Source organism: Mytilus edulis, chromosome 7, assembly GCF_963676685.1.
Source record: "Mytilus edulis chromosome 7, xbMytEdul2.2, whole genome shotgun sequence".
Lineage (NCBI taxonomy): Eukaryota > Metazoa > Mollusca > Bivalvia > Mytilida > Mytilidae > Mytilus > Mytilus edulis.
Genome location: NC_092350.1, coordinates 41,029,393 through 41,044,733, shown reverse-complemented (window position 1 = coordinate 41,044,733; position 15,341 = coordinate 41,029,393). Strand labels below are relative to the sequence as shown.

The window sequence follows — 15,341 nt, the reverse complement described above, 5'->3', positions numbered from 1 at the left end:
GAAAAATGACATAGAAGTCGATAGCACTTCCCACCTACTAGGTTCGAACTCACAACCTCAGTGTCGACAGGCTAGAAATACAGTTATGGAACTAATTTACTACAAATCGGCTACAAAGGCCCCAAATCTTACTTGGGAGCAATGCAATAGTTGTGTAAAAAATACTTTGTTTGTTGTTAAATGGCACATAGAACTTCTCTGTACAATTATTATTTCTTTTTTTAATTGAATTTTTTTGGTCATGGAAATTTTTACAAATATGCTTTGGTAATTTTTTTCGTTGAAAAGTTTTTTCACATTCAGATATCCTCTGTCTTTTCTCTCTCCCTCATATTCAGTTTCAATCAAAATCTTTTAATAGAATTTACCTATTGATTTAATTTCTAAGGGCCAAATACTGTTAAGCGTGAGACTTGAATTTGAAATTAAGAAGATTTGGTATGACCGATAACGAAACATCTCTCCAAAAGATACTAACTGATAGAGAAATTAACAAGTTACAGCTGAACATCTAAATCAAACATATAAAAACCTTGCAGCAAAGTTAGAAGTTGCAGTAGTTGATATATCTCCCGCCGCCCCTAAAGCTGCAACTGCCGCAGGGGCTTCTCTTCTACTACTGAACAAAGCATGAATAGAGACTGGGTTGTCTGCTACAGATCCTGCACCTGGGGCGGCAACTCCACCAAGTCCCCCAGCAGGCGGTCCACCAGCAAAGCCGGCAAAACCTCCAGCAGGACCGGCACCTAAATTAACATGGCAAGTTAATGTTAAGAATGGATGCAATAATAAATATTATGGATATACAATGTACTTTTAGAAAAAACCCATATAGCGGGTAATTTTTCGCGGGTTGTAATTTTTGCTTATTTTCCGAGATACATCAAATTCGCCGAAATAAATGCCGCCAATTTAAAAGTATATATGCAGTATTGGTATAAGTTTTGAATCCACTAAAATAAGAACTTCGAAAATTATGTCTACCTTGTTCAATGAAATTAGCGAAATTTTACACCTTCGAAATTAACCTTCTATACATTTAAAAGGAGAACACGAATTATTGTAGTATTGCATAAACTATTATATTAAAAGCATTTATTTGTTTAAGGAATGACAGGAATATATTTGGTGTCTATAAAGATATATCATCAACAATGTGGTGCACACTGAATAACCCGCGTAGCGTGTAATTTTACAGTTTGCGCCTCATTTTCTATGTTATTTCGAAAAGACAGAAAAAATACTACAGTCAAACCTTATAATTTAATTCCAAATAGCTGATATACAAAACACTATCAGCCAATACATACAAAAATGAATTCTTTCCAATTACATAAAAAACTAATTTATAATTAATATTTTATTTACCAGCCACACCAGGTCGTCTGCCACTCACTTCCGTTACAGCATCACCAATTGCTGCTGAAATGTCTCCTGGACCTTGCGCGCGTGCGAATAGTGTCGTATGCACAAGAACATATAGAAGAACATACCAGAGACCATTCATTGCAAGTTTCCAAGAAATGACTAGAGTTCCTGTAAAATAGACATAAAATAAAACAAAGTCGGTTTTTCTTTTTAGGTAAAATACTTGCTATTCATCACAGTAACCACAAGATGCACATCAAAACATGTCGATGAATAACGATTCGAACAAAAAATATGACATATCACAACAAATGTTAAAAGTAAAAAAAATACAGTCATATTATTCGTCAACAATTAGTACTTTCCGAAAAAGGTTAAATCTACAAAGTAGAATAGAAAGGTACTTTCCAAGAAGGTTAAATCCACAAAAAGGAAAAGATTGATTTCTTGTTTATTGGTAAATGATTTACAATTAGTATTTTTTTTTAATTTCCCGCAAAAGTTTAATCAAACTCACATGATGTTATGTGCTATACCATAGATATAATAGCCATACCTCTATGGTTATACTGATTCGTTATGTTTGTTTCCTTATTGTTTTAATAAATAGAGTGGTAACTATTAGAAAATTGTTAAACTAGGTACTGGAATTTGAAATATAAAGAAGTCTACGAAAAGTACTTCAAAACTTTTTTTAATTCGAAAATATTCCATAAAATCACGACCGACACTCGGCTAACCGAGATATTGGTCGGTTAATCTATATTGAATATGTGGCTATATGGGCGATTGGTCTGTTAATCGGGTTGGTTATACGTCTGTTAAGAGTAAAACGCACAATTTAATGTCAAACTCTATTTAATATACAGATTTTTGGCATATTATAAGAACCAAATCAAAAAAAGAAAAGTGTCTGACAAAATGATATCTATCATAGAACATTTTCCACCCGTAAAAATATTTCGTAGTCTTCGCAGTTTTCAGTAAAACGAAAAGGCGTCGCGCAAGTATGTTTGATCTATGCTTATACGCATAGCAATTTATTTTAATAAAAGGCGAAACAAACAATTTTAGATATCATTTAAAGGACACAAAATAGTACTTTGGTTCTAAAAAATAAATTGACATTAGTAAATATTTCATAATTGTAATATAACGTGAATAATACCACGTTTTAGTGAAAATTATGGGAATAAAGTCTGTTAAAGGGTTGGACAATTGAAATTGTGTCAGTTAAGAGTTATTCAGCCACGACAATAGTTTTGCTACCCTTATATTTTCCCATTGAAAAAGTTAAGAATGAGATGTTCTTGAGTAAAAAGAAATTGACACTGAATACGGGGCAACAGTATCCTTCTAGTAAGAGCATTTTTATTTTGACTTTCTTTGCATTTTATTGAAGGATGTGTCTATGGATTGGCCGCCGGAATATGCATGCATTTATTATTAACGCTTTCAATCAACCTTTTTCTGTGTGTGTCTGTTCAGAGTAGCACGTTCCTAAATCCGACTGAAAGTGTCTTTCTAATACAGCACAGGGTACATATAATGTGTTGTCGTTCTCATATGCACATGATATTTGTCACTGGACGTTAAATCCTTATTCGTCAGAATCATCCAATTGATTCTTTTCTTCTATTACTGAATCATATGTTGTTTACAAATCATTCTAAAGAAGTAAATGGAAAGGAGCGAATGCAGCTACAAATGGTTATCTTAAGTTTTAACTCATTTCATTCTATTTAGCTCCTTTCTATATAAGTGTAGAGGAGAACTACACATGTAAACTTCTAGTATTTGTCAATAATATGAGTACATCGCAATCCGTTACTGTTTCAACACTCAGGAGTTTCATGTCTGTATTCTTAAACAATTTTTATTTGTTTTCTCTTTTTTTAGCAATGCATCAGTCTCTATTGTTCTTATCTGTTATTCTATATTCTGCGTCTCCATCCATATTTTCGTGTATACCACGAGGGTCCGGATCGGGGTGTTGTTTATTTCTGTGATATTTAAATTGTTATGTCACTTTTCTTTCCATTTTGTTTATCTTACTCATTATTCTTTATATTTTAGCATCCCAATATATTTTACTTACTGATGTTGAGTTACATTACGACGTTTATCTCTGATTTATAATTCTGGTTACCAATGTAGATGACAAATTGGTGGCATTCATGACAATTAAACAGAATCCACATGATATATGCGACCATTCTTGGATAAAATTACTATTACTACAATATAACACTTTTTGAAACCATTTTTATCAATTTTCAATTTCCATTGTCTAAATTGTTCATTGTTCATGTGTTGTTTCCGTATATTTTATGTTTCATTGCCCATGTGCTGTTTCCGTATATTTTAGCTGCTCGTCTTGAGCCTACCCATTTGATCTGATCACACCCAATATAGCAATAAAATTATACTTTATTGCCATTCATAACTCTTAACAGACCAATTAACAGACCGGGTTTTATACATTCGACCCATTAACAGACCAGGTTTTAAATAAATATTGATTTATGTTACCAAAATACAGATTTTCGTGTAGATTTTTCACATAATAATATCAATATGGTTAACAAACATAATGCCTGTCTTTTTTCGATGTTCAAATTATTGCATGCAAGTAAATTCAACCAACGTGTCATTTTGTGTACTTTATTTGTGTGTAAAATGTGTATACATTTATTGATGAGTAACCCGCCTTTTCATTTTATAGATCGTACATCGAAGCTAGAAAAATTATAATTACATCACTGCATTCAGTACATTGAGTTGTTTTGTTAGACATGAATAATTTTTATGATAACAATATATTTAAAAAGTTATACAATGAAACATGCTGAACTTTCAATGATTTTCTCGATTACACCTGATTAACAGACTTTAGCCAACCCGATTAACAGACCAATCGCCGATATAGCCGCATACTCAATATAGATTAACAGACCAATCTATCGGTTAGCCGAGTGTCGGCCGTGAAAATTCAGGGTTTTTTTAGCGTAACATATTGCTGTTAAAACAAATTTGCATATATATCTGTTTTTTGTACATTATTTTTGTCGACGGATATCTATAACCAAAGTGCAGTAATCTGTTTCTGAAAGACAATAACTTGAGTTACATACACGTAACCGTTGTTAAAGTTTGTACATGACCCTTTATACAATTCTACTGGACCTTAACAAAAGTGTTATTTCTAAAATGGTAAAAATCAGAATAAGACTTTAGTAATATTTAATTACTAATAGAAGATGGTAGATATACTAGAATAACCTTTAGAACAGAGAATTTGTCCAATTTGTCAGGATGGAATTGAAACAAAAATGAGTTCCATTTCCTCATTCAATGTAAAGTGTTAGAACTTAATAGAAATGTACTCTTTTGTAATTTAAGTGATATACTTCCATCTTTTGTTAATATGTGTGAGCAAGATAAGTTTAGTTTCATTTTGAAAAGTAATGATACGGACATTAGTATTGTAAGTGTAGCTGGAATAAGCGATATTTATGATTTGAACATTCATTTAAAGCAAACATAATGTTGTTAAGAGCTTTTATAGTATTAAAGCTGATTGTAATAGCTTGAATTAATAATATTGTATGAATAACACCTACACGCAATGTAAATATAAAATATGTATCTCTTATCATGATCATTGAGAAAATATGTTTGGTTGTTTTTTTTGTTTTTGTTTTTTTTGTTTGTTTGTTTGTTTATTTTTGTATTTGTATTTTGTAAATGTCTGCTGGTATCATTTCTGTATAGGAATTTACACCAATAATTTTTTTTGATTTGATTTGATTTGATTTACAATTCTCCATTATACCTCTTATACCAATTTTCATTAACACTGCATGTTAAAATCTGTAAAACATATCAATTTGAGCTTAATTTTGGCATTTATAATTCGGACAATGGTAGCTAAAATGAACCATTAGATCACCAAGGTAAATGTATGAAGCTGTAATTTTGTAAAACTTTAATTTAGATAACAATACTTAAAAAAAAATGTTCATCTGAAAAAAAAAAAAATTAAGTAAGTCTAATAAAAAAATTACAGCTTCATACATTTACTATGTTAAGACCGTAAATTTTTTTCTACTCGAATGATTTTGCTCAATAAAACGTAAGTACAGAAAGAGATATAACTTTACAACCGTGTCAAATATCGTGGTAGTAGAGTCACATATGAAAAAAACGATAACAAACTTATGTCAGTAGTCATGTAATCATATAAATGTGAGAATATCATATTAGAATTTATGTAAATTGCAATGGACGGAATGACAAGAAGTAATACTAGCGTTTTCGATCAATATATACAGGAAGATCGATTGCATAACTTCTTTCGTTCAGATGTAAAACTTGACAGCAAGCGAAATGTCATGGTTTTACATCAAATATAAAATACACATTAATTACTGTAATAATGACATAAACAGTCTGCTGAAAACTAAAGTTAAATCTACCGTCCCTGGTTGTCTCTTCAAGTTGCTTTCGGTAATATGATTCAAATTTTTAAAAAAATTGACATGAACAGTGTCAGATACTTTGTGAGAAGTTTTTTTATTCCGATTGAATCTCACACAAGTATTGCATAAATACAAATTTCGTGTTAGAATGTTAAGTTAGTCTCGCTAAGGAAGTCATGTCTAGAAGTAATTCTGTCGTTTTCGAACACATGTTCTTGGTTTTTTTTTTCAAAAACAAATATACCACATAACCACAATCATGTTTTCAAATTGCATTTGTTTATATGACTAAAATCAAATCCCGAGAGGAACAGTGGTGGATAGTCTGTATAGACAATTTTCTTTTTTCGATTATGTCTGACTCAATTATAACATGACAAACAGAGGCAAATTCCGTATCTATATGAAAGATAGAATGCAAATAATCGGAACCTTATCAATAAAATTGAGAATGGAAATGGGGAATGTGTCAAAGAGACAACAACCCGACCAAATAAAAAACAACAACAGAGAGTCACCAACAGGTCTTCAATTTAGCGAGAAATTCCCGCACCCGGAGGCGTCCCTCAGTTGGCCCCTAAACAAATATATACTAGTCCAGTGATAATGAACGCCATACTAATTTCCAAATTGTACACAGGAAACTAAAATTAAAATAAAACAAGACTAACAAAGGCCAGAAGCTCCTGACTAGGGACAGGCGCAAAAATGCGGCGGGGTTAAACATGTTTGTGAGATCTCCCCCTCCCCCTATACCTCTAACCAATGTAGAAAAGTAAACGCATAACAATACGCACATTAAAATTCAGTTCAAGAGAAGTCCGAGTCTGATGTCAGAAGATGTAACCAAAGAAAATAAACAAAATGACAATAATACATAAATAACAACAGACTACTAGCAGTTAACTGACATGCCAGCTCCAGACTTCAATTAAACTGACTGAAAGATTATGATTTCATCATATGAACATCAGGCACAATCCTTCCCGTTAGGGGTTTAGTATCATACCATCATAACATATATGAGAAGAACATAACCCGTGTCATGCCAATAATTGTTTTTAGAATAAATGTGTTTAGTTCCGATGCAAAGACCTTATCAGTGACTCAATATTAACGCCAAAATATGCAATCTTTAATGACTTGACCACAGTATCGTAATTATATCCTTTCTTAATAAGTCTATTCAAAGGTTTTGTAAGTTTCTGAGGTGAATACTGACACCTTTGTGCTTTATAAAGAATATTTCCATAAAAAATTGGATGTGAAATACCTGAACGTATTAGAAGTCTGCATGTTGAGCTATATTTACGAATGATGTCTTTATACCGATGATAAAATTTAGTAAATGTTTTGACTAGTTTGTGATATCGAAAACCCTGGTGTAATAATTTTTCAGTAATACATAAATTTCTCTCGTTAAAATCTAAAACATTGTTACATACACGAGCGAATCGTACAAGTTGAGATATATAAACACCGTAAGATGGTGACAAGGGAACGTCACCATCTAAAAACGGATAATTAACGATAGGAAATGAAAAATCATCCCTTTTATCATAAATTTTAGTATTCAGCTTTCCATTAGTGATATATATATCAAGATCGAGAAAAGGGCAGTGTTCATTGTTAGTATTAGCTTTATTTAAAGTAAGTTCAACAGGATAAATTTCATTAATATACATGCTGAAGTCGTCATTATTGAGAGCCAAAATATCATCCAAATATCTAAAAGTATTATTAAATTTGTTTATCAGATGTTGTTTCGATGGGTCTTTGCTTATTTTTGTCATAAATTGTAACTCATAACAATACAAAAACAGGTCCGCAATAAGTGGTGCACAGTTAGTCCCCATTGGAATTCCGATAATCTGACGATATACGGAATCCCCAAAGCGAACAAAAATGTTATCTAGTAAAAATTCAAGGGCATATATAGTATCAAAGCATGTCCAATTAACATAGTTTTTTTGTTTATCGCTACTAAAAAATGACCTAAAAGAGTTTGAACATATATATTCACATTCTGATTTTTTGAATGCCCATTTAATTAGGTGTGTGAATTTTTTCTTAATGAGAATGTGAGGCAATGTGGTATACAGGGTAGAAAAATCAAAACTTTGAACAGATTCAAAATCACCAATATAAGCATGCAATTTATCAAGTACTTCCAACGAGTTCTTGACACTCCAAAAGTAATTTATTCCACTATTTTCGAAGGCCTTATTAGAACAATTTATTATCAGGTTTTTAATTGTACCAAGTGTGCTGGTAAGAAGAATAGACAATTTAGTAGTTGAACAATGGCTTGAAGACGAAATAAATCTATATTTGTAAGGGGTTTTGTGTAGCTTCGGAAGCCAATACATCGTTCGGACTTTCATTGTATTCGGCTCTGCTTGTAAAGCGGTGGCTAAAAGTTTATGTTTGTTACAGATTTCGTTTTCTGCAAATGGAGTCAGTTGGAATGTTGGTGAATTGTTGATTTCCTTTTTCAGAACCTCAATGTAAAATTTACGTCAAACAATAATAATATTATTAGCAGCTTTATCGGCCGGGACAAAAACAAATTCCTTGGCTAGTTCTTTTAGTTTATGTTTGATACGAGAAATAGGTTTATTGTGGTTATTGTTTATAGTAAAATGTTCTTTAAAATGTTGAATACGTATATCAACTATCTTCATTACTGAATTAAAAAAAGAGTCCAAAGATTTTTTGTCAGCTTTTTCCCGTTTTATCCATTTCATACAGTAAGTATGGAGTGAGTCGTGGATGATATTACGACACTCATTCCAATTAATAATTGACGGGGGACGATATTTAGGTCCTTTACTGAGGAATGATTTTAACTCTCGGTTTAACTCTTGATTCAAACCTATTTAATGCACATTCAGTTCTGGTAAACAATAGTTATTATTATTACACTTGTAGCATGAAAATAATGTTAAGTGTTCTTCAAAATTTTTCCTTCAATGAACTTATTTTGAAGAAGACGGATATTTTTCATAAAACTGTTGTCTGATCCATAGCCTTGTCATTTTTACAATGAAACATGATAAAATACTCATTTAGAAAACCCAATTTATTAATGCTAACTGTTATACACAGTTTTCAAATATGTTTTTATTATAAAGGGACCTAGCGGTATAGGCCCCATTCAGTACCATTAAAAATAATATTTTCGTTTGCACAAATTTTAAAAAGGTGTACTCTTGTTTTCAAAGCAGTGTGCCAGATTTTCAAACGCGTTTGCAATTCTTTTCAAATGATGTTCATTACTTTTTATGTGGTCCAAATGATTTGCAAATTTCGGCGCAATACTGACAATGTAGAAATGTAGAACGATTTACAAAAAAATGCACACAAAAGTCTTGCCGATTATCAGCAAATTACATTATAATTCGTTTATCATAAAATTGACTATTGTCGTCAAAGCAGTCAATTGTAACAAAAACCGATTCTTTTACATTGATTTAGTTTTACATAATGCAATTTAAACAACAAAAAAACGTGAATCTTCCCTTGTAAATACATCTCATATATCTAGATTAAAAAAATAACCACACAAAGAAAATATATATAAACATGGTGGTGAATAAGTGAACGCATAATTTATTATGATCAATTTGCACTCAATACTCACGAGAAGGTTCATCTTATGTGTGAAAAAAAATCGGTATGAATGAAACCTTAAACCTCTATGGAATGGATTGAACGGTATATGTGGTGAAGCGAACTGGTGTGAATCGATATGTCATGCACTAATATCCACATATTTTGCTTCCAAGAAGGTTCTGAATCGAGAGATCGAGAGAAGGGGTTAAACTTTATATTTCTTGTCTTTCCTTATTGTTCCTGTCATTTATAATTAGTTCCAATGGAAAATATCGATTATTATTTTTGGTGTTGCACGGTGAACATGTTTAATGAACATAGTATATGATTACGGGAACTTAATTGAGTTGAATCTGATTGAAGTTATATATGGAAGTCATATATATCTTTTTTAATACAATGTCTTTACCGAGTGTTGTAATTGTGTGTGTGCTAAGAAATATTTCTGTTTTCTAGTCTGGATTTTTTTTTATAGAATATTTGTTTAAGTAGAATTGTCAGTCCGATGAACACAACGTAACTAAATAAATACCAGTACGACGTGAACAAAATAGAACACATCCTTTAATTGTTCATTTTCCAAACGAATTTGAATGAAATTCCAATTCACAAATTATTTTACTGAGTATACGCAATGATTTTAAAACATTCTGCATAATTTTAATTGGCTCAATATGGAAGGGGTTCTATTTCTAGTTGCGGCGGGAATATTGTGAGATATATGATGGGATTTAAGGTTTTGGTATACAAATATGCATGACTCAATGACAAGAAAGAGGGAACCAGCAACAGAATAAACAACCAGAACCACACAACATTACAAGAAAATGTACTTGAAAAATATGTCCTCAAATTTTCTTCCTGTGAATTTTATGAACTAGCTTTTGTAAATCAAATGAACAACATTGAATGGTATTAAGTGTTAAGTTCCCATCAAGAAGACGACATTCTAAGTGGTGAAACGTTTCGACCTATATATAAAAATACCTATGAGGTAATATTTGATTTTTTTATATGTTTATATTTGTTCAATACAAATTCAATTCTGAAATGAAACGTACTGATTCAAGACAAACGTCTTGGGTCATAAACTATATATATCGTCGTGCATTTAATAGAATAATGTCTGTTTAATTTTAGTCATATAAAGACTTATATCTAAAATATTGAATTTTCATTTTCAAATAATGACATTCACATGGATTTTCAAGATGGACAAACAACAATAGTTATGAAAGGTACCAGGCTTATAATTTGATACGCCAGACGCACATTTCGTCTACATAAGATTTATCAGTGACGTTCAGATCACAGTATTTATAAAGCCGAACAAGACAAAGTTAAAGAGCACTGAGGACCCAAAATTAAAGAAAAGTTGTCCAATGATCCAATGATCCAATGCACAATCATAACACAACACATTCACACAATATTATCACTGGAGTTTCCTTTTGTATGTTAATGGTCCTTCACGAAATAGAATTGCAGATTTATATGCTGTAAAACCATTCGTTGGCTAGTAAAAATCATGTAAATATGTATATTCTGTTATGCACGACCTTTAAATGTAGCGATCTACTTTGAATTTAATACGTATGACTTTCAAACAGGTGCCCATGATTTTGAAACTGTTGTAATCCAACCTTGTTTTTTCGACTTTCCTTTATGTATTTTTTTCTCCAAATTTTTTTAAATATTTCAAATATATTTGTTTCGTGTGTTGGAATCAGAGCAAGGGTTGGTACGACATTTAGATTTTAACAATCAAAAACAAGATTCTAAAATATACCCCAAAACTAAGCCATTAGGGGATTTTAAAAGAAACACGATATGATATTTCAGCATTGTTACTGCGTATATCTGTCTAGTCACCATTGCTTTTGCATCATTTCGTATTTCAATTTATATAATGTTACCTTATGACACTAATCCTTTATTCGCTAAACTCTCTTTTGAAGTCAAAAAAAATATGTGCACAGTAAATTCAAATCAAATGATTTTAGTTATATGTATCTAATTAATGGCTTACCTAATAGTCTCCGAAACAAATCAAATTATAACATAATAAGTGGTAACTGTTGGCTTTCATAATTCAACCCTAACTTGTTAAAGACCTTTTATTTAGTTTACTGCTAAATTAAAACAAAAGTCAACTTTTATCAGCCAATTATACTGTACTTTATCATACTATAATGGAATATACGTTGTCAAAGCAACCAATTGTAACGAAAACGAATTCTATTAAAATTGATGTATACATCCATCTTTATATAAAAACTACATCCAAAAGACCTTGAATTTTGCCTTGGAAATGCATCACATATCTAAAATAAAATGACATAATCACACAACAGAAATGAATATAAACATGTGATAATATATGAACGCATATCTATTATGATAAGTATGTGCACGCAATACTCACAACAAGTTTCATCATATGTAGGGAAAAATTGGTATTAAAAAAACTTAAAACCTCAATGGGATTACTATGTGGCGGTAGGGAACTAGTGTGAAATGGCATGTCATGCACTATTGGCAATAACATGTATTCCCCGGGACGATATGAGCAGAGAGGTTGGGTCTTCATACACTATTGGCAATAAAATGTATTCCCCTGGAGGATATGAGCAGAGAGGTGGGGGTCTTCGTTTCTGTCTCTGCTAATTGTTTAAGTCATTTCCCTTTTCTTGAATTAATTAGGCCATTGTTTTCAATTTTTACAAGCATTTGAGTCTACTTAATTTCTATTCTCAAGTTATATGTCAATATTCTCTTTCTATTGCTTTTGTACCTTTTCCGTGGAGAGTTTCTTTTCAAAGCATTTTAACTTGTGCCTTTCTTAATTCTATTATTTCTAATTATAGTCCATTCAGTTGAATTTATTACTAATAATTATTCAATTCATCTAGATTCCCATATTTTTTTCGAATTGAACAAAACATCACTTTAAAATTTAACAAGAAAATGAGGACGAAATCTCAAAGCATTCAATTGTCACGAAATTGTTCAATGCGTACTAACTATTGAGACAAACGTATTTGAACATTGATTTGAATTGTAAAACTTTCAATAACGGCGTTATACATAACCTACTGATATTATAGTGGCCAGACATATATAAACTCATCATAGATACCAGGACTAAATTTTTACACTGACGCCAGACGCGCGTTTCGTCTACAAAAGACTCATCAGTGACGCTCGAATAAAAAATGTTTAAAAGGCCAAATAAAGTACAAAGTTGAAAAAATCAAAAGCTCAAATACATCAAGCAAATGGATAAGATGTCATATTCCTAACTTGTAACAGATATTTCTAATCTAGAAAATGGTGGATAAAACCGGGTTTTATAGATAGCTTAACCTCTCACTTATATGACCGTCTTAAAAACAATCATTGTATTGACAACAATGTGTTAACAAAACAAACAACATAATAGGTAAATGACATAAATTTGAGTTTCTGGTAAACTAACCAACTAACCATATAGGTCTAATTAAACATGCATGATCCAACAACAAAAAAAAGAGAACAAGAAAAAAATGAACAAACAGAATTATACAGTATATTTATGAAAACTTCAACTTTGAAAATATTCGTTTAATACCAAAAACCTTAAATTTTGTTCCTGTAAAAATTCTAAACTAATTTTTGAAATTCACATGCACCACATTAATGTTCCTTCTAATTTTTATTTTTTTACGAAGACGCCACTCTAAGTAGTGAAACATGTCGACCTATATATAATATTGATTTTGAGGTTCTTTTTGTGTTTTGTTTTTTGTTTTCAAGACGTTTTATTTGGTAAACAACAAGTTAAATTTGAAATGAGACGTGTTGTCTCAAATTTGATATTATAACGCGGATTTGACTAAGGGCTGGTTCTTTAAATTCATCTAATATTAAAACTTTTATAAAAGGCAATACAGGCCTGATGTCGATTTCGAAATAAATGTATAGAACGTTTTGACCATAATTCTGTCGGATGTGTATGAATTGAGAACATGGACTCGCAAATAAACACATTGAATTAAATGTAGAATTGTTAATAAATCTTTAAAGGGGCAGTAGCTACGAGATATATAAAAAACCTAATATATTATTTTGTTTAGCCCCTTTAAACCATCATGGTTTATATGTAAATTGACCTTTCTGAAAAAAAAATATCCGTCTTAATAATTGAATGATTGTTGAATAACTAGTTAACGCTCAGTATATATTGTTATCAAATACAATGTCTTCAGTCTTTTTAACATCTATCCAGGAATCTGACATTATTTGAAAGAAAAATTCTTATTTCAATTTTTTAAGCAAAATGTGGTAATATAACCCTACTCAAATTTCGATTGCAATTCTTTTTCTGTCCTTTTTCGGTTTTATGAAATGTGATTTAAACACTCGGACAAAACTATACGCCACAATTGTTTTTCATTGATCTCCATTTTGAATTGAAAAGTAATTATTCAACATCGTATTGTTATCAATCTATTCCTATTTGATGAAAACAATAATGAAGAAAAGCATGCATTCAATGCACATCATTTTCACTATTTGTAAATGCCAAAAAGAAAGTTTACTATTCTTAAAGCTTAATGTTCACTCATGAATTGTCGTTTGAAACCTAAATAGTCAAAGTTATGACCGAGTTCCCTCTTAGGGGCCCTTGGCTAGCGAAGATGATATCATGTATTAAAGTAAACGTTGGAGTTTCTACATTTACTAAATAAAAATAAGCAAACAGTGACAAGTTAACATAATTCAATTAGAAGGAGTCCGCCTACGTGAAAAATTTGAAACCTTATAATAGATTTTTGGATGATGTTTGTTCAAAAATTGCTGAAGTAAGGTTTATTAGCATGCATAATAACATTGTTTTAATAGGAGAATACAACGCTCCATCAAAATGTTTTATGATGGCGTACAAGTTTAATGCATTTTTTGTTGTTTATCATCTTAGCTTATTTAAATTTAGATTTTCTGATTGATAAGACTGCATTAAATTGATATAATACGAACACCAAACGTTTAATCGGAGTGGTTTATGATCTTTACTGCAACAAGTACATGCATATTTTGATGTTTCATTGCAAATCTTATTTGAAAATGTTATGCTTTCTCAGAATAGATTATAATATTGATTTGAAAATTTAACGCTTCTTCTAATTAGGAGATAACTGTATTGTATTTTAAGCTCCAACGGCATCAATTGGGGATTTGAGGGTCGCAAATTAAGTTTACTGGCGACGCGTTAGTGGAGACAGTTAACGGATATTTGCGACCATCAAATCCAAAATTGATGCCGTCGGAGCTTAAAATACAATATTGTTATCTCCATTCTAATGAAACTGACAGAAAACAACGTTAAAACATGTATTTAAAATCTGTCATATGCCGTCTGCGCTTGCGCGTACGTCCCATAGCATCAATTATCAATTGATGCCTTGTCAATTGATGCCATGTAAGAAAGTGACGTTATCCAATCAAAATGAACGTTACAAACGTTGTTGCATTAGAATATCCAATCAAAATTAACGTTACAAACGCTGTTGCATTTGAACGTTGAACCATTGCTTACAAAAAAAAACCCATCACAAATCAACGAACTGTCATTGTGTACGCCAGACGCACGTTTTGTCTTTAAAAAAATCATCAGAGACGCTCGAATAAGATAAGTTAAAGATACAAATAAAGTACATAATTGAAGAGCATTGGTGACCTATACATGCTTATGTGCATGTGTTATTACATTATCTCATTTGAAGTAAGATTTATTAAATGACTAATTTATCAATTTTCTTTATACTTTCGCGTTTCACTTATCATTTTCGATCATTTTAACTGCATCAAAATTGTCACGTTAAAATGAAGTTATTT

General features: G+C 31.2%; 1 protein-coding gene across 1 annotated transcript in view; it reads right to left on the bottom strand.

Annotated features, from left to right (window-relative positions):
* LOC139481477 (peroxidase-like protein) overlaps positions 1-15,341 on the bottom strand; it is a 42,228-nt gene that overhangs the window by 12,585 nt on the left and 14,302 nt on the right. The window contains exons 2-3 of the mRNA XM_071264844.1: positions 1,369-1,536; positions 533-746 (exon numbers count right to left, since the gene is read on the bottom strand). Of these exons, the coding sequence (XP_071120945.1) occupies positions 533-746; positions 1,369-1,507 (353 nt within the window). The 5' untranslated portion in view covers positions 1,508-1,536. The remainder of the gene's footprint in view (positions 1-532; positions 747-1,368; positions 1,537-15,341) is intronic.